Raw genomic sequence first — 24,791 nt, forward strand, 5'->3', positions numbered from 1 at the left:
ACCCATGTCATTATACAAATTTGTGTCCTCAGAAACCACATAAACATACACACACATATATATATATATATATATATATATAGTCAGACTTTAATTTGGGGACCAATTATGACTATTAATTAACTATTAACTGTTTTTTGCCTCAAACTCCTAATTTGCTGCTTATTAATAGTTAGTAAAGTAATTTAGGTATGGGGTAGGATTAAGGGATCTTAAATAGGGTCATGCAGAATAAGGTTTTATAAGTACTAATAAACAGCCAATATGTTAATAGAATGCATGCTAATAAGCAACTAGTTAATAGTGAGAATTGGTTGCTAACCTAACGTGTTACTATACTTTAACTGAGGAATGAAATGAGCAATGTAATGTTTGAGAAAGGCATAAACATAGGGAAAAGTGACATACATTTTTATAAAATTTTAGGGTCATTTGAGAATGTTATTTTGCCTTATATGTCAGTTAAATATAAATAATATTTTAGGGTTTACTGTAACACTCTAAAAACTTAAAGTAACAAATGAAGCAGAAAGAATGACATTACATGTAAGAAATTGGTCAGTGATTCAGAAATTCAGTCTGATTATTTCATCTTTAAAAACAGGAAAATAAAAGATTATGTTAACTATTTTGGAGGGACAAAGGGGAAAATTTGGCAGTTAAAATACTTTTAGAAAATGTCCTTACTGGTGACTCATTCTGAATTGTCATAATAATGAATTATTATTTATAATATACACACAACCTGAATTCATGTCTCTTCATTTAGACAGGGTCATGTGAAAAAGTGTCACTTCACAGTGTTTTACTAACTCCCCAAGTGCAAATAGCAGCATCATGCTTCAGTCATTTCTCACATTATTTTATGAAGAACATTTCTACATCAGTAAGATATCCCAAAGATATTCATACGGATGCAATTATAAGGTGTTAAGGAGACCAATTGCACAAGGTTGCCATGGAAACACCAGTGGTACACGCAAGAGTGTGCAATTTTACACTCTTCGTTTTTCCTCTTTGTGTGTGTGTGTGTGTGTGTTTGAAGCTATTTTTAACAAGGATTATATAAGCACTCTATGTCACAAGCAGCATGAATCTCCCCTCACTTTGTTGTCTCTATTCTTCAGGTTTGCCTGACCTACGACTAACACTACTGGTTTAATTAAGCAGTTTACTCATGGAAATGAGTTTGCATGAGCATTGAGAATAATAATAAATGTGGTTGGTTGAAGAATATCACATGTCCAAATCTCTGGTTGATGCAACTAAACTTGCATGTGTTATACAGCCCATTCTCAGGAAACAGTGCCATTTATGCCTGAAACTGTCAGAAATGTTGTATGTCTTCATTCTAGTATTGTATTCATTTTGAAAAGATAATTGCTGTACATTCAAGAAATCCTTTTGACAGAATTTTCATTGTTGAACTATTCCTTTAAAGGGTAGAAATGTCACAACATAATACTATTAAACAGAAAGTGATGGACAAATTATATGTTTTCAGAGAAAAGAAATTACATTGAAAACATAATCAAAAGCAAAATTAAGGTGCAAGTCAATATTTTTAATGGCACAGTATAATAGTATAATGGTGATGAATGCAATGCCATTATGTCACATCATGTCATATTAGCGGAAATTACAAATAAATACTTTTACTTAATTTATCAAATAAATGTTTTTTACATTACATAATCAGAAATCAATCTATAAAAAGTTTCAGCATGGTTTTTTTTTTACTTGATTGCAAAATCAGCAGTACATTATGTGAACACAAATAGGCACCATTATAAGAAAATTATCCTGGGAAAGATAACCTAAAATAACCTCAAATAAATGTTTCCCTATCTTAACCTGTCATGTTTCATTCCCAAGCTTAACTGCAGTAGCCATATGTTCTTTTACGACCACTCCTGATCTAACCAGTCACGGCACACATTAAATGAAATTTCATATTGCTGTCAGATAACTGCTGTAATCATCCTCTTCATGTTGAGAAACCATTTTACCTTTAAATGGTCTATTATGAACTGAGCAGCAGCTGTTGTAGTAGGTAACAGTGTGACAGTGCGGAACAGATGGTTTTGTATATTCAGAGAAGTTCTGTTCACTGTAAAAATGAATTAGCATCACTAATGTGAGTGTGTGACAGGAGGGTCAGAGGGCCCATTGATGTCAGAAATGACCCTGCTGGTGTGCTCTTCTATTAGCATGACTTTCCAAAGACCCCTATTCAGTCAAAATCCCTATTAACTCTTCATCTATGTACAGTTTGGAAGCAGTAACAGTAAAGCAAAGCAAGGTATAAAAATACATCAGTTCTCTTTACATTACATTCATCTTGTTTGTATTATATAAGAGGCCCATTTTGCTTCATAAGTTGCAGTCAATCTATGATGAATTATTCATGCATGTGGGGGAGTTGGTGTTGTTTAATGTCTCTGGAAGAAGATAACTAGGCAGAGAACAAAATGAATCAGCAGTGACTTCACTGCACACAGAATATTTCTCACCCTTCAGAAGGAATGTATAAAGTATAGAATTAGGATTTACATGTTAACATTTTAAAAGGGAAATGCTTAAGTGAGAACAGAAATATGTCTTCCCATGTATTTCCAAAATTACTCTAAATGTTGAATTTTGCATTTTTGCAATTTTGCTAACAGACAACATTTTTTCTATTTGTCTGAAAGTGGCACTGCAAATACAAGTCCTAGTACCTTTACTCAAATGTAATAAATGTACATATATTACATATTAAATATATTGTCATATGAAGTAAAAACATATATGAAACCTATTAGAAATTGGAACAATTTCATATAGTAAAGTATATATCCAGCCCATACAATTATGTATGTGTAATAAATTTTTGGATATATGTCATGTACATGTACATCTATCCATGTTGATATTATATAAGTAAATATAAAATATAGACATTGCTTGGAAATGCGGAGCCCCGGTGCATGTTATTGTTGTGGGCCCTGGTTGATCATGTTTCATTGATTTCTGTACTCTGTAACTCCATCTCTTCACAGCATTTCTCATTTGACATAGATAACTGTTAGTGAAATAACACTCTCCTATGATATGAGCTATGTGGGATGTTTCCAATGTAACTGCTTTCACAAGGTTAAAAGGCTTTGGGAGAGTCTAAGGGAGTCATAGAAAAGAATTTCAACTTCAAAGTCTTTGTTCAATGATACATGAATATGCATGATAAGAAAAATGTTTGAACTGTGTGTATGTCCATTAAACTTTGAAGATTTGAGCCCAACCTTGTGTGCATCAGTTCTTCCCATGATCATGCATTCTTTGGTGTGGGTCTGTTTACATGTAATGGGCAATGTATGTCATATATATTACATTTGCATATGGGTAGTTTCCAGTTTTCATTCTGTTGTTTTAATGATTGTTAAAAGTGAAGCTGATCATTGAACATTCAAAAAGAGAAATGTATTTGTTAGTGGCTGTAAGTAATCTCTCCATATTACAGTACAACACTCTCACCGCATGTCATATGACGTGAGTGTGAAGGTGGCTTGTCATGGATGGCCAGCTGATTTCATCTGACTTGATTCTGTCGCAGTGAGGTGTCAAGACACCAAATACATGAGCCTCACCTCTCGGGGAGTTGATAAAGCGCTAAAATATTATCAGTCTGAAGTAGTTTATGTGGCCTTATAACTCCAAAGAATAATGCTTTTCACACTGAATATGTTCAGTGTTCAAATACAGTATTCAAAATGTATGTGTGATTATTTAGCATACATAAAAATCAAAGTAATGATGCTAGAAAGTACCAGTTGCTATAGTGAATTACGACAAAACGTGTAATCTCTCTTTCTCCCCCTACAGGCTGCTTTGAGTGTTGCATCAAGTGTCTGGGTGGTGTCCCCTACGCCTCTTTGGTGGCCACCATCTTGTGCTTTTCGGGTGTGGCTCTGTTCTGCGGCTGTGGGCATGTGGCACTTACGGGCACTGTGACCATGGTGGAAAACCACTTTTCTCGCATCACCTCTGACCATGCTAATCTCACTGATGTGTAAGTGTGTTTGAACAAACAGCCATTAAAATGCACCAAATACCATAAATAATAACTTCCCAATGATAGTTGTTAATTTATTTTGGATTGCTACTGTGAGTTGCTTGAGGTGTGATGATTATTAGAGGCATACTTAGAGAGATGAAAGGGAAAAAAGCTAATTTTGAGTTAAAGGGGTCATATGATGCGATTTCAAGTTTTCCTTTCTATTTGGAGTGTTACAAGCTGATTGTGCATAGATAAGATCCCTGAAGTTGCAAAGACTAAAGTCTCAAAACCAAAGAGATATTCATTATCAAAGTTAAGACTCTGCCACGCCCCCCTAAAACGGCTCGACGACCATTTCGCGAACCTAGGAGAGGAGGTAATTCTGACTTTGCTATGACAATCTGGCGCTTCTGAATCAGCTACTGTTTTGTTATTAGTTTAAGTGTTTGCTATTGACTGTTCAAATACAGAGTTTTGCGCATCGTGTGTGTGTGTGAGCGAGCGAGCGCGAGAGAGAGAGAGAGAGAGACGGGGTCACATCACAGTGGAGTCAGCTGTCTTAACCGTACCAGCTTCATCACTGTGTCTGTCATGCGACTCTGTTCCCCTTTCGGGCTTGAACTGATGGTAAAACTAATGACATTATTTACTGTCTTTACATTTATTTTGAAAGATGAAGCTCACGATTATGATAAGGGGCGTTACATTTCCGATGAGTGCTTGTGGTGTTCGGCCAATCACAATGCACTGGGTCAGCTGGCCAATCAGAGCAGACTGCGCTTGTCAGAAGGAGGGACTTTGTAGAAAACGAAGCGTTTGAAAGAGGCGAGGCATAGAGGACCTACAATAATGTACAGTATTTGAAAAATAATGTGTTTTTTGAACATTAAAGCATGTCAACATATTCTTTTACACCAAATACACCAAATAATGATTTTTTAAAAAGCATCATATGACCCCTTTAATCATTTTCTACCTGTTTGCATACATGTCTATGACATGGACAAGGGATGAGTATGTGGTGAGTAATGACCTCTAGAATGCCAGCAAATAAGTGGCAGTGCTTTCTGTTCCATCATGTCATCTGGAGCTTTACTGGGAAATTACCTTTTATTTCCTGTGTACATCTTACTGTCAGTGGCCCTGTGCCATATACACAGTACCACTGATAAAATCTGCCAAGAGTGCATCTGTATCCTCTACATAAAAGACAAATGAATCACTGCTGCCATTGTTTACAGAGGAGGAACTCTGGTAAATGTGATCTTAAATAAACTATGACTATACTTTGGTATCATTTCATCTAAACTGGTACCTTTTCATGCATGTGAATTTGAAAGGATCAAGAGCCAGAAGAATCAGAAAATCGAAAAATTGGATTATCTTTGTTTTTCCATATAAATATTGAATGATGTTGAAAAATTCATTCCCACCTTACAACTCTCACATCAATATGTTCACTATAGCTAAAAGTTTTATTTTGTTATACAGGGTTCAGATTTTGCAGTACATCATCTATGGAATTGCCTGTTTCTTCTTCCTGTATGGCATCATCCTGTTGGCTGAGGGCTTTTACACAACCAGTGCTGTCAAAGAGATGCACAGCGAGTTCAAGACCACTGTGTGTGGACGCTGCATCAGTGCCATGGTGAGGCCAGAGCGCACATACAAGCATGGACATACAAATACCAACCCAGGCTCATTGGAAAAACATGTCTCTACCAAATGTTATGGCAACACCAAAAACGTACCTACACATACATCAGTTCAAGTTTCCAGCTAAAATGAACACTAGAGGCAGTAAAACACAGACAACTTTTATAACTGTTTAGGATTAAAGTATGATGGTAGATTATTGATTCATAAACACTTATTTTCACACAGTATTATGACTTCCGACACTTTTACCATAATGCGTGATTTGTAAAAACACATTTTGATGTTTGCATCACAAAATCAGCTCCATATGTTTGGTGTATGTTTTGACAGCGTAAACTTTCTCAGAATCTCACCTGGTACAGCATTGTATGCTCAACGAATGCATTTCCTCCCATCCATAAACATTAATGCTAGATTTGGCACATTAACACACATATATGCCCACTATACATACATAGGCCAACCCCAACCCTTGAGGACAGATCTGGCACGATCAGTGCTATATGCCCCAATTGCTTTAATAGCTACAGATGTCCAGTAGCATCCATCTTTTAAGCCTTTAGGCCATATATGCATGTGCCATGTGTAATTCTGGAAAACATATGTGTATGTTCACAAGACTGTGATAATCAAGTGGCAGCACATCTAAGGTGATCTGGCAGTAAATAGGTCATGATTCTGGGTCACATTCATACTGTATGCACTGCAGGATTTACAAACTATGAGATTATTCTAGTCATCATGATATTAGATATATGGATATTGAATGGATATGTGAGCATGAGGGGCTAACTGCCAAAACCTTCTCTCTCCCCCCTTTTTCTTTTTTTTTTTTTTTTAAAGTTTGTGTTCCTCACCCACATTCTGGGCTTGGGATGGCTGGGCATTTTTGGCTTTTCTGCGGTGCCCGTTTTCCTGTTTTATAACATGTGGACCACATGTGGAGCCTTGAAGTCCCCTATTGCCAATCTCACCTCTGTGGACAACATCTGTGTCGATGTGCGGCAGTATGGTAAAAACTTTGACCATCCTTAATCGTGAATCAGTGGATAATACTTGGTTATATTTAGTTGTAAATCAACATCACTTTAGTGTAAGGAGTGAGTTATTCTAATGGAATGTAGCTGTTGAGATGAATATGTCAGTGCTAACTAGTGTACACTTCCTGTTACAAATACAATCAGATCTTTCCTTTTCTGGCATTCACTCAAATCCCTACCAGTGGGAAAATGAATGTGTATATATATTTAATAATCTGTAATTAGCCATTGCTTTAGTAGTCCTCATATAACGTTTTACTTTAGATTAATGTATGTAATGCATGTAATCATTTTCAGGAATCATCCCATGGAACGCTACTCCTGGTAAAGCCTGTGGCTCCACGCTAAGCGACATCTGCAATACTAGTGAGGTAAAGATACCTCATCTGTCCCTGAAGATCACCACATATGCACTGACAGGAAGATCTTTTCTTTTTCATGTTCATATACCTGTAAAGCCTGACACATGAAATCATCGTTTTTTAATGGATCTTTTTTAATGGAACAGTTTATTGAAACTTTAGACAATATCTAAAAAGAAAAGGCTTGCATGTGTTTATGTTGAGCTTTTATGGCTCATATGGTATGATACACTGAGAATATAGAGGGGGGGAACAGCTCAATTTAGAAGCCAAAAAGCAAAAATATGCAATTTGGTGCTTATGCTAATATTTAAATAGTCAAAAAGTGAGATGAAATTCTGATTGCTTGTAATGTAAATCAATTAGATCTTTACAACAGTATAGCAGTCACAGATTATTTTCATTAAAAGATATAAATATCAGACGTCACTCTATATGCTAAATCCAATAATATGTCTGAAAGAAGATATTTAAATGCTTAGGTTTTTTTGCTCTGTAGTTTCAAAACATATAATGCAATGCAATACAATAATGATTAAACATTCCTCAAAAGCCCGATGGATAATATTTGATACATTTGAACAACAAAAATGTTGCTTCACTTCAATAAATGTCCATCTTGAAATATTACAAACATATCAAAGTAATTCCTATGTTTACTTTATAAAAATCAGTAAAGATTTCACATGCAAAAATAAAAAAAAACTGTGAACCACGACCTGCAGGTGAATGTTTGTACAATTATCAATTATCAATTAGACAACAGAAGGCATGTAGTAGATTGTTTTTCAAGAGGTTTGACAGCAAATTTTGATCATGCCCTCTGTGTATCAATTATGATACAGTAGGCTTTTAGGGTTAAAGACAGACTTTTAAGGAATGTTAACTTGTTTCAATCTTGACAGACCAGAGCAATGTAAAACATGTTTATTTTTCGCCTTTAGAAAATATACTTTTTTTTAAGTATGACAGGTACATTTTATTTTGAATGAGTAATATATTACATTTTTGTGAGGCAAGGTGTGTAGCTCTGTGTTAGTTATGTTTAATGGATTTCCTAAACTCTTTTCATTACAGTTCTATCTGTCCTACCATCTTTATATTGTTGCCTGTGCTGGAGCTGGAGCCACTGTGATCGCACTGGTAAGAGTTCATGATGTTCATTTGTTCACTTGTTCATTTCGTACTTGCTTTCTTAGCTATTTCATATCTAGAATATTTTTCACTGATGTTGAAAATTAGCTTAGGAAAGAATTGCTCTATGAAAAGAAATCGGTACAATATAATGCTATATTCTTAAATCCTGTCATCTGTTTAGAATCTTTATAGGCACAGATTGAACAACTGTACTTTCTGTTTTCGAGAGATGTGGTGCAACTTCTGTTGTAAAGTTGCTATTGTAAAAACTGGTCTCACCCACTGGTTTGTCTCTCTTCCATTCAGCTCATCTATGTGATGGCCACAACCTATAACTTTGCAGTGTTGAAGTTTAAGAGCTACGACCACAGTCACACCACTAAGTTTTGAGCTTTTGTTGATCTCAGAGACAGAGAGAGAAAGTGATAGAGAGGGAGGAGGATGAACTGAGTGAGTGAAAGAGGTCAGGAAATAGGCAAAGGAGAGAAATAAATTAGTTCATAGCACAGGCCTTAATGCATAAACAGTGTAGTGCATATTAACTGTATTGTCTAATGTTCAAATAATTTGTATATTTGTGTTTCTGTACTAATTTGACGAGGTGTGATCACTTAACAAAACAAGGACAATACATCATACTCATTTCTATCTAGGTACAAATTCATAATAAAGTACAGCACCGATGACCAATCCAGAATAATGTAGCTTATTTACAGTTGATCAGAAAATGACTTTAGTAGTGAGAATGTAACTCTCTGACAGTCCAACAACGCCTAATGGACAGGATTAAAACTAGAAAATAGTACTATTTTTGGTAATGATTGATGTCTCTCCATTGGATCATATCCACCCTGAGGCACCCGTAGTCCAGAATCCAGTCAGATAGAAAAAGCAAGTCAAGTACAGTAGATGAGAAGGGCATAGTTATTGCTGTTTTGAAAGAAATTAGGAATGTTGTGTTTATGCTTACTTTTACTCCATGCTACATGTACCTGTGAAGGGTGTGACTGTACTTTTTAACTCCTTATGAGATGTTTTGGAGTCATAGAATTGACTCTAAAAATGCCATTGTCTTTCAGAGCCTTTGTTTTTAGATTCATCCGACTACTATTTAGTTTAATATTATGTTTAATATTGAATTCAGACAGCATATAGTTTTTGCCTTTTGTATTATTCTCAAAGCAGTATAGTTCCTGTTTTCAGAAATAATCCGAAATAAAAAAAAATTTGTGGAGAAGTTCATTTCTCTTTATTTAATAGTTTTTCGTTTTTACATTATCAGTAGTTTTTACTTCATCTTTTATTTGCTAATTTATGAAATAACCAGAATTCATGTGATGCCAGATACACTGAAAAAAGTACAACGACCATGTCATTTATTTCAAGTGTATTTTTATCTTGTTCTAATCGGAAATCAAAAAACCTGTTTTGTTCAGTTTGTCTGAAACCAAATAACACCTGCGTAGAAAAAAAATGAAAATAAACAATTTTTGTATAAACAGTATTTTTCTTGACAGCAAGGGTATTTTAGTATCATTGAGATACTATTGTAGTTTTTAATTAATACTTGGATTAGTTTTTATTTTTTAATATTTTCTGTATTTTAGTTAGTTTTAGTGATTTTGTTTTGTTTTTCTTAGTTGTTATTGTCCTTTTGTTTTGGTTTCTTGTTTTTTTTCTTAGTTTTTCCTTAAATATGTCTATGTAGTTTGTATTTCAGTTAATTTGATTTCAGTTTTAGTTAAGTACATCAAGAAAAACTAAATGAAAATGAGAAATATTGCCCTATGGCAACTAGCTGAAATAAAAAAAATTAAGGTTATATATATATATATATATAATATACTAGGAGTGTAATGGTACACGATACAGTGTTTCAACCACGGAAACACGTGAATAAAACAGCTTGTAAACAAAATGTTCCGTAGCATTTCATTTACCTCAGGCAAGTCATCAGTGTCCACAGCTCGTTAGTGCACTATAAATGAAGTCTAGAGAAGAGCATTTCGTGAAATATTAGACTATATACTCATTATATTTTACTTTACCTGTTAGTGATGTCTTAATTATTGAATTTATGTTTAAATAAATCTGTTAGGAATCAAGTTATAACAGCCACTGTGTAAATGAATATTTCAACAACAAATAAAAATTGTACAATTTAGAAGTTAATTTAAAAACTGCATTATGTGCAATTTACATGTTTGCATACATTTATTTTTTGTACAATTGAGTGTTAATTATTATATTTAAAAAATAAATAGTAATTAAATTTAAGTTTGGGCTCTGTTGTTAATTGTAACCTTATAGTAACGTAAAAGAGCTCCCTATAGTTTAGAGCATAAACTGAGGTAGATTTTTATCCCTAAGAAAATTGTAATTATAATTGAATTTATTTAAAGAAAGAGCCATTTACATTTTGTTTTATTAAACCACTGTTTAATAAAAGTAAAGCAATTTTATGTTTAGTTTTTTCCCCCTGCTATACCGAAACCATACCAAACCGTGACGTCAAAACCGAGGTACGAACCGAACCGTCATGTTTGTGTACCGTTACACCACTAATATATACACATATAATTTCAGTTCAAGTTTAAGTCACAAAAGTTTATAATAGAACATATGATGCATATTTTTAAAAGACATCACAATAAAATAAATATTATATTATACCTTAGATATACAGTAAACCATATACAGTATATTATTTTTTCAAAATGTAATATATATAAATAAATATAATTTCTTATTAATAAATAATATAAAGTTGGTCCATTTTTTTCAATGTATTCCAATCAACTAATATTGATTTCTGTGTAGTGCAGGTATAACAATTCACAGAGATTTAGTTACTTTAGTGATTCAAATGAATAACTAATTAATACTGTCTTAACTCTTATAGCTGGCTTTGGCTAACTAACCCACTCATGACTAATCCTTCCCTCCAACTGTTTCTTCCTCTGTCTTTCTCCCTCTCTGTCTATTTTGTCTGTCTCCTCCCCTTCTCTACCGTCCACAGATCCACTACCTGATGATCCTGGCAGCAAACTGGGCCTATCTCAAGGGACTGTGTCAGCAGACTCATGCCTACCAGGACATCAAAACCAGAGATGATCAAGAGCTACAGGATGTGCAGTCACGCTCCAAGGAGGGTCTAAACTCCTCCTACTCATAAACAGTTCTCCCAATTCTGATCTACCCCACCTCTATCTAACCTACTCTAGACCACACCAAAACAGACATACACACACACACACACACACACCTGTCACCCTCAAATGAAACACTACGCAAACTAACACTGCTAAGCACTGCGCTATCCTGACTATACATCATAATAGTGGTATAAGTTGGTTATAATCATGATGAAACATGTCAGACAAGTTATTGAACATCTGTAACAAATGATGAGTGGAATCATGCATTAATGGTGATATGATGTGTTTTACTCGTCTACTTCATGGTACAAATTACCACTGGTATAAAAGTGTATGTATTCTAGTATTGTACTGTCATTTTGCAAGTATTTTTGAATTGGTAGAAAGTGTATGTACAGTGTAGAGTCATGGTTATAACTAGGTTATGTTTGGTTTTATGATGCATTGTCTTGGGAAAGCGCTGCTTACATAACAGACTGTCTGCACTAACTCCTCACAGACATTTTGCAGGAACTTCCTTTTTTTGGTGTTTTATACATACTGTATATAAATATATATATAAATGTGTGAAAGTGAATGAATGTTGTTTTTTTGTTTTGGTTTGTTTTTCATTATGGGTGCCAGGTTGTGTGTTGAAAATGTCTGTTTATCTAGAACCTTTCTCTGGTCTCTATGGCTATCTTAGATTTCTGAATTCACCACTTTTCTCAATTCTCTTTCTTAATTTATTTTTTTGGAGGGGGTGGGGGACAATACCGGTTATTGACAAATTGCACTACTCTTGTAATAGAAAGCAGGTATATTAACACACACACACACACACACACATACACACACATGCACATACAGTGGAGGGACGTTTAAAAAAATGTTTTCTCAAAGCTGCCAAGTATCATCAAGTACTCAACCTTCAAAATTATATTCTGAAAACAGTATCTGACCAATATAATTCTGACTGGCAGAATAATTTAGATGTTTGTTTAATTAATGAAAAAAAATAATAATACTAAATTATTTACTAATAATAATGTCTAACAGAAACTACCCTCACAGCTATACAGATTATATGCTTTCCTTCAGTTTTGTTGATTAATCTAGGTATTTTTCAGTCTTTAAGAATTTGTTCTTATGGCAAGATGTTTACCATGAGTTTAAGGAGATGATTGTGACTTATTGCTATGTGGACGTGAAACTCTGAAAATGGTTTGAATTTACAGTCAAATAATGCAGCCTTGTTTTTGCAGTGTATCTTTTTCCTAACTGGTCTCTCTCTCTCTCTATTACTACTTTTACAATATGACTTTTTAATAATCTGTCTTTTAACTAAAATTATTATTTTCTGTAATGTCTCTGTAAATATAAGCATGTTAGTATTGTCCACATATACAATTGTTTAATAGCAGTTATATGCCACTTCTTGCTGTATGCTCAATTCTGTTAAAGGGAGCTTACAGGGATGTGTAAGATGTTGATCTATTACCCCGTTTTTGAAAAAGAAGATGTGTGCCTGGATGTTCTATTGTTCCCTGATTATTGCATGAAGGAGAGATATTTCATTTTGTTTTGAAGTACTGTAAGTGATGTGTAGTCCATTGTTCTAATGAACTACAATTGACCCACCTCTCCCCCGAAAAAACAAACCACTGTTTGTTAGAGGAAATTGTACTCTTAGATGTTTCATAGTCGATTTTAAGTCAGATGTTTTATGAATCCTGTATAGTGATTTTTGTAACCTTCTCTAGTAAAATATTTTCTATGATCTATATGATGAACTGTTTTGTGTGTATTATTATTTTTTTTTAAAGCACCTGTGCAAGAGTTTCATTTTCATATCTTGGCAATGCTGACTTATAACTGCTCTACATTGCAAGGTGACCATCATCATTTCTAAGTCCTTCTCCAGTTTGTGCATTTGACATTTGTTTTCTAGTTGCGCCACCTGGTGTAGGAATGAGAACATGGCGCCATTTATTTATTTATTTATGCTAAATTTCTACAAACCTGTTCCCATGAACAAACTCATCTACTTCTTTTCAGCAAATTTATCTTTGCATTGCACCACAATAAAATGTTGGTTAGTTTAACTATAAATAAAAACATATTGAAGAGGAAAATCAATAATCAAATACTTTTAATTCAGAAATATTTCAATTGTTTAATACACACAAATGTAGCAAACTTGGATTAGCATGCAGGATTATTATAAGAATCATTTTGTGACACTGAAATTATGTCCATGTAAAATAAAATGATCCCTCAAATGTCTTACTCAGGTTTTATATTCTAGCATATTTTAAAAAATGTATTGTTACCCCTGTTAAGGGATCCAAAGCCTGTTGAAATTAAAGTGGTAATTAATACAAAATATATTTACAAATATGCTACACAATCACACTTCATGACTCAAAGACATTCCAAAGAATATCTTATAATGCAAGACTGTTAAATAAGACAAACAAATAAACCAGTGCTAAAGGCACTTAAAGTAGCACAACATCAGGAAATGACATAAAACACATTTGAATATCTTCTAGTGTTCATGAGTGTAACAGCTGATTTTTATTTCTCAACTGTAAACAGCATTAGAACTAGTATGAGTGCTAAAGGATCTCAGTGATCCCTGTTTGGGCAACCTAAAGCACACAAGAATGTGATCCAGTGCTTTGAAACAAAGGCATAGGAATGTGACCCAAAGAGATTATTTTAAAGTTTAAACAAGGCATATAATTCTATAAGACTCTTCATTTATAATTACTGTTCAGAGCAAGTGTTTGAGATGTTGTAACTCATTATGTACTAAAGTATGCATACTGCACACAAGATGTTTGTCTGGCATCTGCTGTGGAGAACTGATGAGTATGCATTTTTTTCACTAACATATACAGTAAAGTAGAGTGTTTCAGTTGTGTTCATATCATTCCACAGCATCAACAGCATGAGCCGCTCGCCCGTGGCTTCCTGCGCAAGTCAACAGTGTCTGTGGGCAGCAGGTGTTCTGCGCGATCTTCAGATGAAAGCACACGTCTAACTGCTTCCTCAAATGCAGCTGAGACATTAGTGGCATCCTTTGCGCTTGTTTCAAAGTATGGATATCCACCATTCTCTTGACACCACCTTTGAGCTTCTTCCATTGGCACCTGATGCTCCGTCACATCTACTTTGTTTCCTAGAACAACAAACGGAAATTTCTCTGGGTCCCTGACATCTGCGTAGTATGCAAACTCTTTCTTCCAGTTGTTGAGGTTCAAGAAACTTTGATTATCCTCCACACTAAACGTAAGCAGACAGCAGTCAGAGCCACGGTAAAAGGGCGTTCGGAGACTTCTGAACCTCTCCTGGCCTGCTGTGTCCCAGATCTGTAGAGTGACCATGTGACCATCCACCTCCAGCTCTCTGTTTAAGAACTCGACACCGATCGTGTGGAATAGATGTGAATCAAACTTGTTGGAGACATACCGGTTCATGAGGGAGGACTTTCCCACACCACCATCCCCCAGTAGAATCACCTTCAGCAAAGATGACTTGGTGGTCATGATCAAGAACTTTCATAGGTTACAGACCTGAAATGAAAATCAGAATTAGCAAGCTTTGAAAGGCACGACTATTCACTTTGAAGTGAACTAAATGTAGGCCACTGAAAAGTGTTAAAGTAGGATTTTTGTGAGAGGTGAGGTAAGAGAGGCTGGTTCTAGAAAATATGCCTTGTGGTGATTTTCAGAGTAACCTATACTAGCCTAAAATATATTTTAATGCCAGTGTGACTTAAAATCAGCATGGCTCAGGTCAAAGTTACTGGTATCTTTACAATGGAGTTCTGATACACCCTTTGGCCCCAAACATTGTTTGTCACAGAGTAATATTTCTGTTTAGTTATGTCCTGTGACAGGAATCCATTCATTGGAGCCGGAAGCGCCGATCATGTGAGACACATCAGATTGCCCTGTCCTCATAACTTAACATATGAAAATAAATAATAAAACTCACAATGTAAGCAATCACTGTGTAATTAAAGTCACCTATAACATTTTCACTACAGAATCACACGAGACTGACATCGAACCAGTCTGAACATGTTTAAGAACTGTAGGAAATAATAGATTTACGATGTAAAGCTAGATGAAATGTAAGCCTGGGCTGCTATTTTATAGCAAACATTTAACCAGACAGCGCTGTTCATGACTTAAATTTTCAGCAGAAAACATATTGGAGTACGACGTAGGCTGAAGTCGATGGCGAAGTAAATCAATGACAAGCTAAACAACTGTGACAATGCGACTGTTTTCTCGTCAATAAGCAAATCGTCAAAGGTAAATGTAATGCTGTAGCAAGACATGGCTTCAGTGGCGGCATTCCACTCAATCGCATGAATGACTTCAAACCGCCAATTTCTACACATTGAATAATGTACCTTTTAATGCCAGTGTGACTTAAAATCAGCATGGCTCAGGTCAAAGTTACTGGTATCTTTACAATGGAGTTCTGATACACCCTTTGGCCCCAAACATTGTTCGTCACAGAGTAATATTTCTGTTTAGTTATGTCCTGTGACAGGAATCCATTCATTGGAGCCGGAAGCGCCGATCATGTGAGACACATCAGATTGCCCTGTCCTCATAACTTAACATATGAAAATAAATAATAAAACTCACAATGTAAGCAATCACTGTGTAATTAAAGTCACCTATAACATTTTCACTACAGAATCACACGAGACTGACATCGAACCAGTCTGAACATGTTTAAGAACTGTAGGAAATAATAGATTTACGATGTAAAGCTAGATGAAATGTAAGCCTGGGCTGCTATTTTATAGCAAACATTTAACCAGACAGCGCTGTTCATGACTTAAATTTTCAGCAGAAAACATATTGGAGTACGACGTAGGCTGAAGTCGATGGCGAAGTAAATCAATGACAAGCTAAACAACTGTGACAATGCGACTGTTTTCTCGTCAATAAGCAAATCGTCAAAGGTAAATGTAATGCTGTAGCAAGACATGGCTTCAGTGGCGGCATTCCACTCAATCGCATGAATGACTTCAAACCGCCAATTTCTACACATTGAATAATGTACATTTAAAACATTTGTTGCGCGAGGAACAGACCGCTAGTTTAAGAATAATACATTACCGTTGAGATTTCCGCAACGAGTATCGAAGTGCTGTGCCAGCAGCGCCATTCCTTAAAGTACAAGCATCTCCACCGTATGTAGCGCGTCCAAGACATGGCGCCCTGGGCTGGACGAACAGCTACTGAAGCTCATATGACCCAGTAGGCTACTCATATATTAGACATGTAACGTGAAATTAGGTCAATAAAACAACACTGAAATGAATGAAGTTTCATAACTGAGGTCAGCCTGATACAGAAAACAATGGCTGAAAGGTTCATTGTAAATTAAATATGTTCTCTTTTAAGTGCCTTTGCCCTTAATATTTGGTTGGCATTTGATATTAATTATTAACCGTCTCTGACTGACGACAGTATTATTCAGCGAGCCACTAACCAAATGTTTTCCCTCCTAGTTGCCCAAATTCTCTTGTGTACACATTATATCAGCATGTCATTACATCATAAAGCTTAGAGCTTGTTAAAACTTGTGCAAAAGGACATAATGTAATCTTAAAGATTACAATAATGTTTGCCTCATCATGGAATATCTCAAACATGGAATGTTGCAATGAACAGCTATACAGGTACCATAGTAATAAAACAGTTGAAGTGATTTTTTTGTAGGCTCTAACTTGACTGAAAGCACTAGGCTAAATCAAACATAATGTTCAAGATGAGGTTAAACCTGTAATTATTCTAAACATACCAAGAGTTAATTCTGGCTAACAACAACATGACCTATATAAAATATATTTTCCCATGTGGACCTTTCCACATTGAAGGCCTGTCTTTTTCATTACAAACGTGTTCATGCTCAACATTGTTGAGTGAGATATCTGAGTGCATAAAATACATTCTTTGGACCCTATCTTGGGCAAACTATCAGGTCACATGTTCTCTGCATGTAGCACACTTTCTGTCACATGTTTGCTGAGCCTAGGCACAAGATCACATTTGACTCATGCTGCATGAGTTGTGCTTCCCCATTTTTGGGTGATCTGAAAGTAACATTACTGGTTCTCATGCATTCGTTTAGTTTAAACTTTGGTCATAGTCATAAATAGAGTAGCAAAAACCAAACTCATGATCTCTGAAAGCAATGTCAGAGGAAGTGAATTTAGAAATTACCATACAATAGTTATTATCATATTACGAGTCACAGATTAAGTACACTTTAGTAAGAGATGGAGTAGTTGAGAAATTCTTTAACAAATTATGATGTATGAAGTTTATGTATTTAGTAAATATATTATTGCAACATATATTCATAAGAACTTTTTTCAGCATTTGAATATAATATTTTATGAAATTTGTAAAGACATATAATCTGAATTACCAGTATCAACGCCATCAAAACCAATGGATTTAATTAAATTGCTTTAAACTTGACGTAACTCACACATTTATGAAATCTACATAATATTTTTCTAAGAAGACAACATCATAAATATTACTCTAGATTTATTCTAGAACAAGATACATTTAATTGAATAAATGTTCACTTTCAGATGTAAAAGATGATACATCTTTTATGCAATGGTTCATTAATAGGCGTGCATATTCATGTTTAATCAACAATATTCAGTCCCAAAAGTGTGCTTGTAAGATATGGAAAAGAGGCTAAATATATATATATGAAAAGTATTTTTGATAATCTAGCTCATAGATCAAAAAGAAATCTGCATAAAATCATGTGTAAAGCCTCAGTTGATGCCCGGGTCAAAATAAACCTGAATGGTCTAACATTTTTAATAGTTCTATCTTTTTTTGATTTGCAAATTGTGGTTCCTGCACTTAAAACTATGCATTTAAGTATGTATCTCTTCTGGGTCAAAATGGACCTGACTGCATTGTGAGGGTATACTGCACCAAACCGAAGGCCACAAGAAAGTTAATCTGAGTGAAAAATCTTAACTTGGTTTAACTGTGCACAAAAAGGTCAAATTGTACTGAACAATATTGCTATTCATCTTTATTAAAGTTATAAAAAATACACACTCAAAAGCAAACCCAGCTGCTGTGGTACCACTGCTCTCCACAATTAGCACACGTCATAAAAGTCATTGAATCATCATCTGCACTGCCACTCCATACCCAGGATGGCAAGAAGAGTGTCCCTCTTGAGATCTGTGTCACCCTGCAGTCCAAACCCTCACAGCACCTGCAGCGAACTTAATTGGTGGGTGTCCCTTCCATCGCATCTGGTAACTGATGCTCACTGATGCCCATAGTGGTGTAACCTTCCCTGAGCTGTCGAAGTTCCTCCCCTGCCATTTCCTCCCTAGACATCTGGGCGAATGCATCTGGAGTCAGGTGTCCTGATATAAGGCCCTGGAGCAGGTGAGGGTTCTTTGGGTTCTTTAGGTTGGCCACATTGTGGCTTTGTGTTTGTCCATATAATCGGCATTTTTATAATCTTACAGAATTTTAAGTAACAGAATTGTAAAGTAACAGAATTGTAAAGTAACAGAATTGACAGAATTGACAGTCCGATGGACTGTCAATTCTGTTACCGCATTGTCAGCATTGTTACTCTACCTTGGTAACAGAGTTTGACAGTAACAGAATTGACAATTTTCTTAATTGTTTTGCCAAAAACTCCACTTGCTAGCATAAATGCTAAGAGCATATGGCACTAATGAAATCATGATTAAAAGACTTTTAAATAACACAAAGTGTGATCAATGAAACGATCTGTTTTCCTTTTGATATTGTGGTAACAGATTTGACACTTTATAAAATAACTAAGAACTTTTAGATTAAAATATTTTCTTAGAGAGAGCACAATGCTTCAGATTTTAACAGTGAGGGAAAGTGACATCATTCCCTGTATCTTACACAGTTGTGGGAGATAATTACACTAATTTAATGCAAAGTATGGTACGGTAACAGAGTTGACGCAAGATATACGGACACACATTTTTATAAGAAAAAAGTTTTTTTTTAAATAATGTTTTAGAATTAGGTAAATGACTCTTTAGGGCTTTTATAAATAAAATGAATGAAATATTACAAAAAGAAAAGTATAATAAAATATTTTGATTACACAATGATACATGATGGAAAAATGCACTGACTAATTCGGACAACAAGAAATCATGATTTTCAGCTATTTAAGACACTTTTTGCAAAAAAATATTATATTGTTATGGACTGTAACATCTTGTAATTCATAACAATGAGTAACACAGCATTAAAATAATTAAAAATATAACCATTTGAAAAAAGCAGAAAGAAAATAATGACTTCGGACACCAAATGTAGACATGCGTTTATAAGAAAAAAACTGCTGCAAAATAGGAATAAAAAAAAAAATTATAAATTACATAATAACGCAACGTCTTTACCCTCAAATAAAGACGGTTCTTCTACCGATATAAAGTTGGTTCGACGTTTGACATTTGTCAGAGATTCAGACTCGGAAATCTTCAATAGTTCTTTAACGATTTAGCACAATGACAAGAAACATACTGTGTTCTAATTGTTCAAATGTAGAAGAGAACACAGTATGTGTTTTATTTGTTTTAATCTGCTTTAAGGTATTATAATTGATAGACCTTATAATGAAAATGTGCAGGATAGGGACCGTCTGCAAAGTGCAAAACTAAGAGCAAAAAGCACAATTATTCCATCTAAAAGCTTCACTTGTGAAATGTATAAAAAATACATCTAAAATCTAAGGGGTGTGTCTTATTACTGGTTCATAAAAGAACATTTAGATGATGGTTTTATTCACAGAACAATAGCACAACAAAAGTTATTGAAATGGAACTATTGAGAAAAACATGCAAAGCATTACAAAGATTGTGCAGTTTACCGCCCCCTAGAGGAAGATATTGCACTTGTTTTGACCTAGTTTTGACATTCAGAAGTTTAAATTAATTAATTTAGAATGCACACAGTTTGATATGTAAATGTCAAGCGGTGTGTCCTGTTACAGCCATATTTTACTATCATATGTCATATAACGCATTTATTTAAAAAAAACAGTATTCCATCTCAACTTAAAAGCGTGTGTCTTGTTACTGGTTCATAGACGAACATTTAAATGTTGGTTTTATTCACAAAACTATAAGACAGCACATGGTATTGAAATGTCAACAAATACATCAATCAATGTAAAGTTAATATGCTCTTCTATCTTAACTTCAAAAGGTGTGTCTTGTTGTTACTGGTTTCTAGAACAACATTTTGATGGTGGTTTTAGCCACAGAACTATAATAGAACACATACTATTGAAAATTAAAAGGCCGTGTCTTGTTACAGACTTCTTAAAGAACTTTTTTTCCAGTAGTTTTCATTGTCAAAAGCAATGCAGAAGTCACGCTGTTGACGTTCAAGAATTGCTTGCAAAGCCTTCCATAGAGTCTCCAGTATTACTGCCTCCTAGAGGAAGATACTGCAGTTGTTTTGACTGAGTTTGACTGAAACCTTCAATAAATTCATTTAAAATGCATACAGTTTTCCATCTCAGCTTCAAAAGCTGTGTCTTGTTACCTGGGCCTAAAAGAGCATTTCCATGCAGGTTTTACTCTCATTTGTAATTCAGGATACATGCTATTTGTCAGGATTCTGGACTGTCTATGTTCTGTTTTGCCCCTGTTTCTGTTCAAGTGTTCCCTTATTTGGTCTTGTTCCTGTCCTCGGTATTGAAATGTCAACAAATACATCAATCAATGTAAAGTTAATATGCTCTTCTATCTTAACTTCAAAAGGTGTGTCTTGTTGTTACTGGTTTCTAGAACAACATTTTGATGGTGTTTTAGCCACAGAACTATAATAGAACACATACTATTGAAAATTAAAAGGCGGTGTCTTGTTACAGACTTCTTAAAGAACTTTTTTTACAGTAGTTTTCATTGTCAAAAGCAATGCAGAAGTCACGCTGTTGACGTTCAAGAATTGCTTGCAAAGCCTTCCATAGAGTCTCCAGTATTACTGCCTCCTAGAGGAAGATACTGCAGTTGTTTTGACTGAGTTTGACTGAAACCTTCAATAAATTCATTTAAAATGCATACAGTTTTCCATCTCAGCTTCAAAAGCTGTGTCTTGTTACCTGGGCCTAAAAGAGCATTTCCATGCAGGTTTTACTCTCATTTGTAATTCAGGATACATGCTATTTGTCAGGATTCTGGACTGTCTATGTTCTGTTTTGCCCCTGTTTCTGTTTCCATTTGACCCCCCCCCCTCTACTGGGGTTTATTCTGACATAAAGTTCTATCAAGATGTAGTTGTGGGCAAAATGTTAATTATTTTACAAAAATAAGAGGTATTACACAAAATGCATTTTCTTTTTTTAGTGCTGTCCTGAGTAAGATATTTTGCATCAAAGATGTTTACATATAGTCCACAAGACAAAATAATAACTGAATTATGTCAGAAGCTTCAGAATAACCTATATGTACAATTAGTACAATTTATCCAAAGAGTTTGTGAGACCTGGAGAGTTTTTATGAAGATTAATGGACAGTTTAACTGCACAGGACAAATAAGGGACAAAAAAAATGAAATGGAATGGAATTTTTGAATTTAACTAAATAGCACGTGTCCTGAATTACATATGAGTGTAAAACCTGAACTGAAATGTTCATTTAGGAATCAGAAACAAGACACAGCTTTTGAATTTGAAATAGAAGACTTTATTGATTTTAAATGAAATTATAAGTTTGAATGTCAAACTCAGTCAAAGCAACTGCATTATCTTCCTCAAGGGGGGCAGTGATACTGGAGACTTTGGCTTTGCAAGCGTTTTTTGAATGTCAATAGCATGACTTCGGCATCGCTTTTGACAATGAAAACTACTGCAAAATGTCCTTTATGAAATCTGTAACAAGGCACAGCCTTTGTAGCTGAGATAGAAGATTGTTCATTTTCAATAGTATGTGTTCTATTATAGTTCTGTGGCTAAAACCACCATCAAAATGTCCTTCTAGGAAGCAGCAACAAGACACACGCTTCGGATTTGAGAAAGAAAACGGCATGCATTTTAATTCAATTAATTTATTAACAGATTTGAATTGAATTCAATAGCATGTATCCTGAGTTACAAATGAGAGTAAAACGTGCATGGAAATGCTCTTTTAGGCCCAGGTAACAAGATACGGCTTTTGAAGTTGAGATGGAAAACTATGCATTTTAAATTCATTTATTCAAATAGTTTGAATGTCAAACTCAGTCAAAACAACTGCAGTATCTTTCTCTAGGGGGCAGTAATACTGGAGACTCTTTGGAAGGCTTCGTAAGCTATTCTTGAACGTCAATAGCGTGACCGTCGCTTTTGACAATGAAAACGGTTGGAAAATGTTTGTCTAGGAATCTCTAAGAATACACAGCCTATGGATTTGAGAAAGAAAGCTGCATGCAATTTAAATGAAATTATTAACAGATTTGAATTTAATTCAATAACATGTATCCTGATTTATATATGACAGTAAAACTTGCATAGAAATGTTCTTATAGGATAGAGTAACAAGACACACACTTTGAAGCTGAAATAGAAGACTGTATTGAATTCAAATTAATTTATTAAAATATTTTAAATGTCAAACTCAGTCAAAACAACTGCAGTATCTTCCTCTAGGGGGCAGTAGTACTGGAGACTCTATGGAAGGTTTCGCAATCGATTTTTTACTCTAAAAATGTATTGGTGATTTAAAAAAAATTCCCATTGTTTTTGTCTTTTCATGTCTACGCTTGTCATTTTATTTTTTAGAAAAACTGAGTCCTGGTGTCCTCTACAGAGGACATAGCATAACTTATGAATAAAATATAATTTTTCAAAAATGTTATTTTACCATTGTTTTCTTATGCTCTAAACAATGTAATGGCATGAAAAATACTAAATTCACAAAGCTTTTTATTTCTGGTTCTCAGGAGGATATTATAGTTCTGTGGCTAAAACCACCATCAAAATGTTTGTCTAATCTGAAACAAGACACACCATTTGAAGTTGTGCTATAAAACTGTGTGTGTTATAAATTAATTTATAAAAATTTTTATTTTCAAATTCAAGTCAAACCAACTGCAAAACACTTTGCCAGCTTTGTCTTAATTGTTGAATTTCAATAGCATGTTTTCTGTTATAGCTCTGTGACTAAAACAAATATAAAAATGTTCTTATAAAAACAGTAACAAGACACACACCATGAAGTTGATACAGAAGAGTGTGTTTATTTTAAATGAATTTAATTATTGGTTTAAATTTCAATAGCGTGTACTTTTTTGGTGTCATACTTCTGTGAATATAACGAACATTAAAATGTTCTCACAAGGACCTGGAATAAGCCTACTGCATAACCACTAGATTATGGCATGCTAATGATTTGTTACATTGTTTTTATTTTATGAATATGTTTATTAATAGTAGCTAATAATTTAATAATAACCACTATCGCATATCTTGTTTACAATATTTCTTCTTTAAATTCAAGTGAGCGTTATTAAGTGTTTGTGTTTATATCTTTCAAAGACCTTGGTGCACAAATTGCTCTTGTTTTGTTAACTGTAAAAAAAAAACATTTCGATTTATCCTTTCACATGTACTTTGTAGACGGTCCCTAGGTGGCCTAAGCGTTAGCGCGCCGCTGCTAGAGACTTTATGCTTTGCAAAATATCGAGGAGGATTGAAACATATTGCGATGTGTGTTCAGTTCTACGTTCTAATGCCTTTCAGATAAGACATTTTAAAGTAAAAAGTGTCTCATCTTACCCCACTCTCCCCTACTGCCTGCAGAAGACAGAGAGCAACTCTGTGTCTGACTTTGAGGCGGTTTTTCATCTTGTAGAGTGACAGAGCAAGCAGGCATTATAATACAGCAAAACAGTTGTATTTAAAGCTAGAGCACACCAAAATAAATCCCTTTTTATAGCCTATGGTTTTTCTGCTTATAATAAATCCACTGTAGTTTTGGAATTTTAGATGAGTATGGAATGCATAAATCTTAAAATTGTAATGTGTTTTATAATGTAAGGATTTTAAAAAGTATATATTAAAATAAAATTATTTTGGTTAAAATGTTTTTTTTGAATTGACTAATGAAGTAATACAATTTTCGAAAGTAATAACCATTACTATGAAATCTATTTCATGATTTATGTTCTTTACACAAATAATACAAAAGAGAGCTTTATCTGTGCACTTGGGGAATATTAGAGAATTCATCCAAACATTTCTCTCTATGAACCATTTTAATAACATTTCACAACATATACTGTATGAAACAACACCACAAAGGAAATAAACCAATAAGACCAAGCTTGTATAGTATTGTACAGTATGACTTCATGTC

At 34.5% G+C, this 24,791-nt stretch overlaps 2 protein-coding genes across 4 annotated transcripts in view; one reads left to right on the forward strand and one right to left on the reverse strand.

The window, feature by feature from the left end:
• The window catches only part of LOC107552377 (proteolipid protein DM gamma-like), a 62,983-nt gene extending 49,823 nt beyond the window's left edge, over positions 1–13,160 (forward strand). For 2 of the 3 annotated variants that reach the window (XM_016234237.1, XM_016234238.1), the window contains exons 2-7: positions 3,862–4,048; positions 5,528–5,684; positions 6,539–6,707; positions 7,033–7,106; positions 8,175–8,240; positions 11,254–13,160. In XM_016234237.1, the coding sequence (XP_016089723.1) occupies positions 3,862–4,048; positions 5,528–5,684; positions 6,539–6,707; positions 7,033–7,106; positions 8,175–8,240; positions 11,254–11,409 (809 nt within the window). In that variant the 3' untranslated portion in view covers positions 11,410–13,160. Of the gene's footprint in view, positions 1–3,861; positions 4,049–5,527; positions 5,685–6,538; positions 6,708–7,032; positions 7,107–8,174; positions 8,241–8,540; positions 9,472–11,253 lie in introns of those variants that run through there. The other variant, XM_016234240.1, reaches the window with a different exon arrangement.
• A 345-nt stretch (positions 13,161–13,505) lies between these two features.
• LOC107552379 (ras-related protein Rab-9A-like) lies at positions 13,506–16,876 on the reverse strand. Its single transcript, XM_016234242.1, has 2 exons — positions 16,522–16,876; positions 13,506–14,952 (listed from the first exon to the last, which is right to left on the reverse strand). Exon 2 carries the CDS (start codon positions 14,923–14,925, stop codon positions 14,320–14,322), a length of 606 nt encoding a protein of 201 aa, XP_016089728.1. The 5' UTR covers positions 14,926–14,952; positions 16,522–16,876; the 3' UTR covers positions 13,506–14,319.
• Positions 16,877–24,791: the final 7,915 nt, after the last annotated feature.

This window comes from Sinocyclocheilus grahami, unplaced genomic scaffold (genome assembly GCF_001515645.1).
Source record: "Sinocyclocheilus grahami isolate Dianchi unplaced genomic scaffold, SAMN03320097.WGS_v1.1 scaffold448.1, whole genome shotgun sequence".
In the NCBI taxonomy this organism is placed as follows: domain Eukaryota; kingdom Metazoa; phylum Chordata; class Actinopteri; order Cypriniformes; family Cyprinidae; genus Sinocyclocheilus; species Sinocyclocheilus grahami.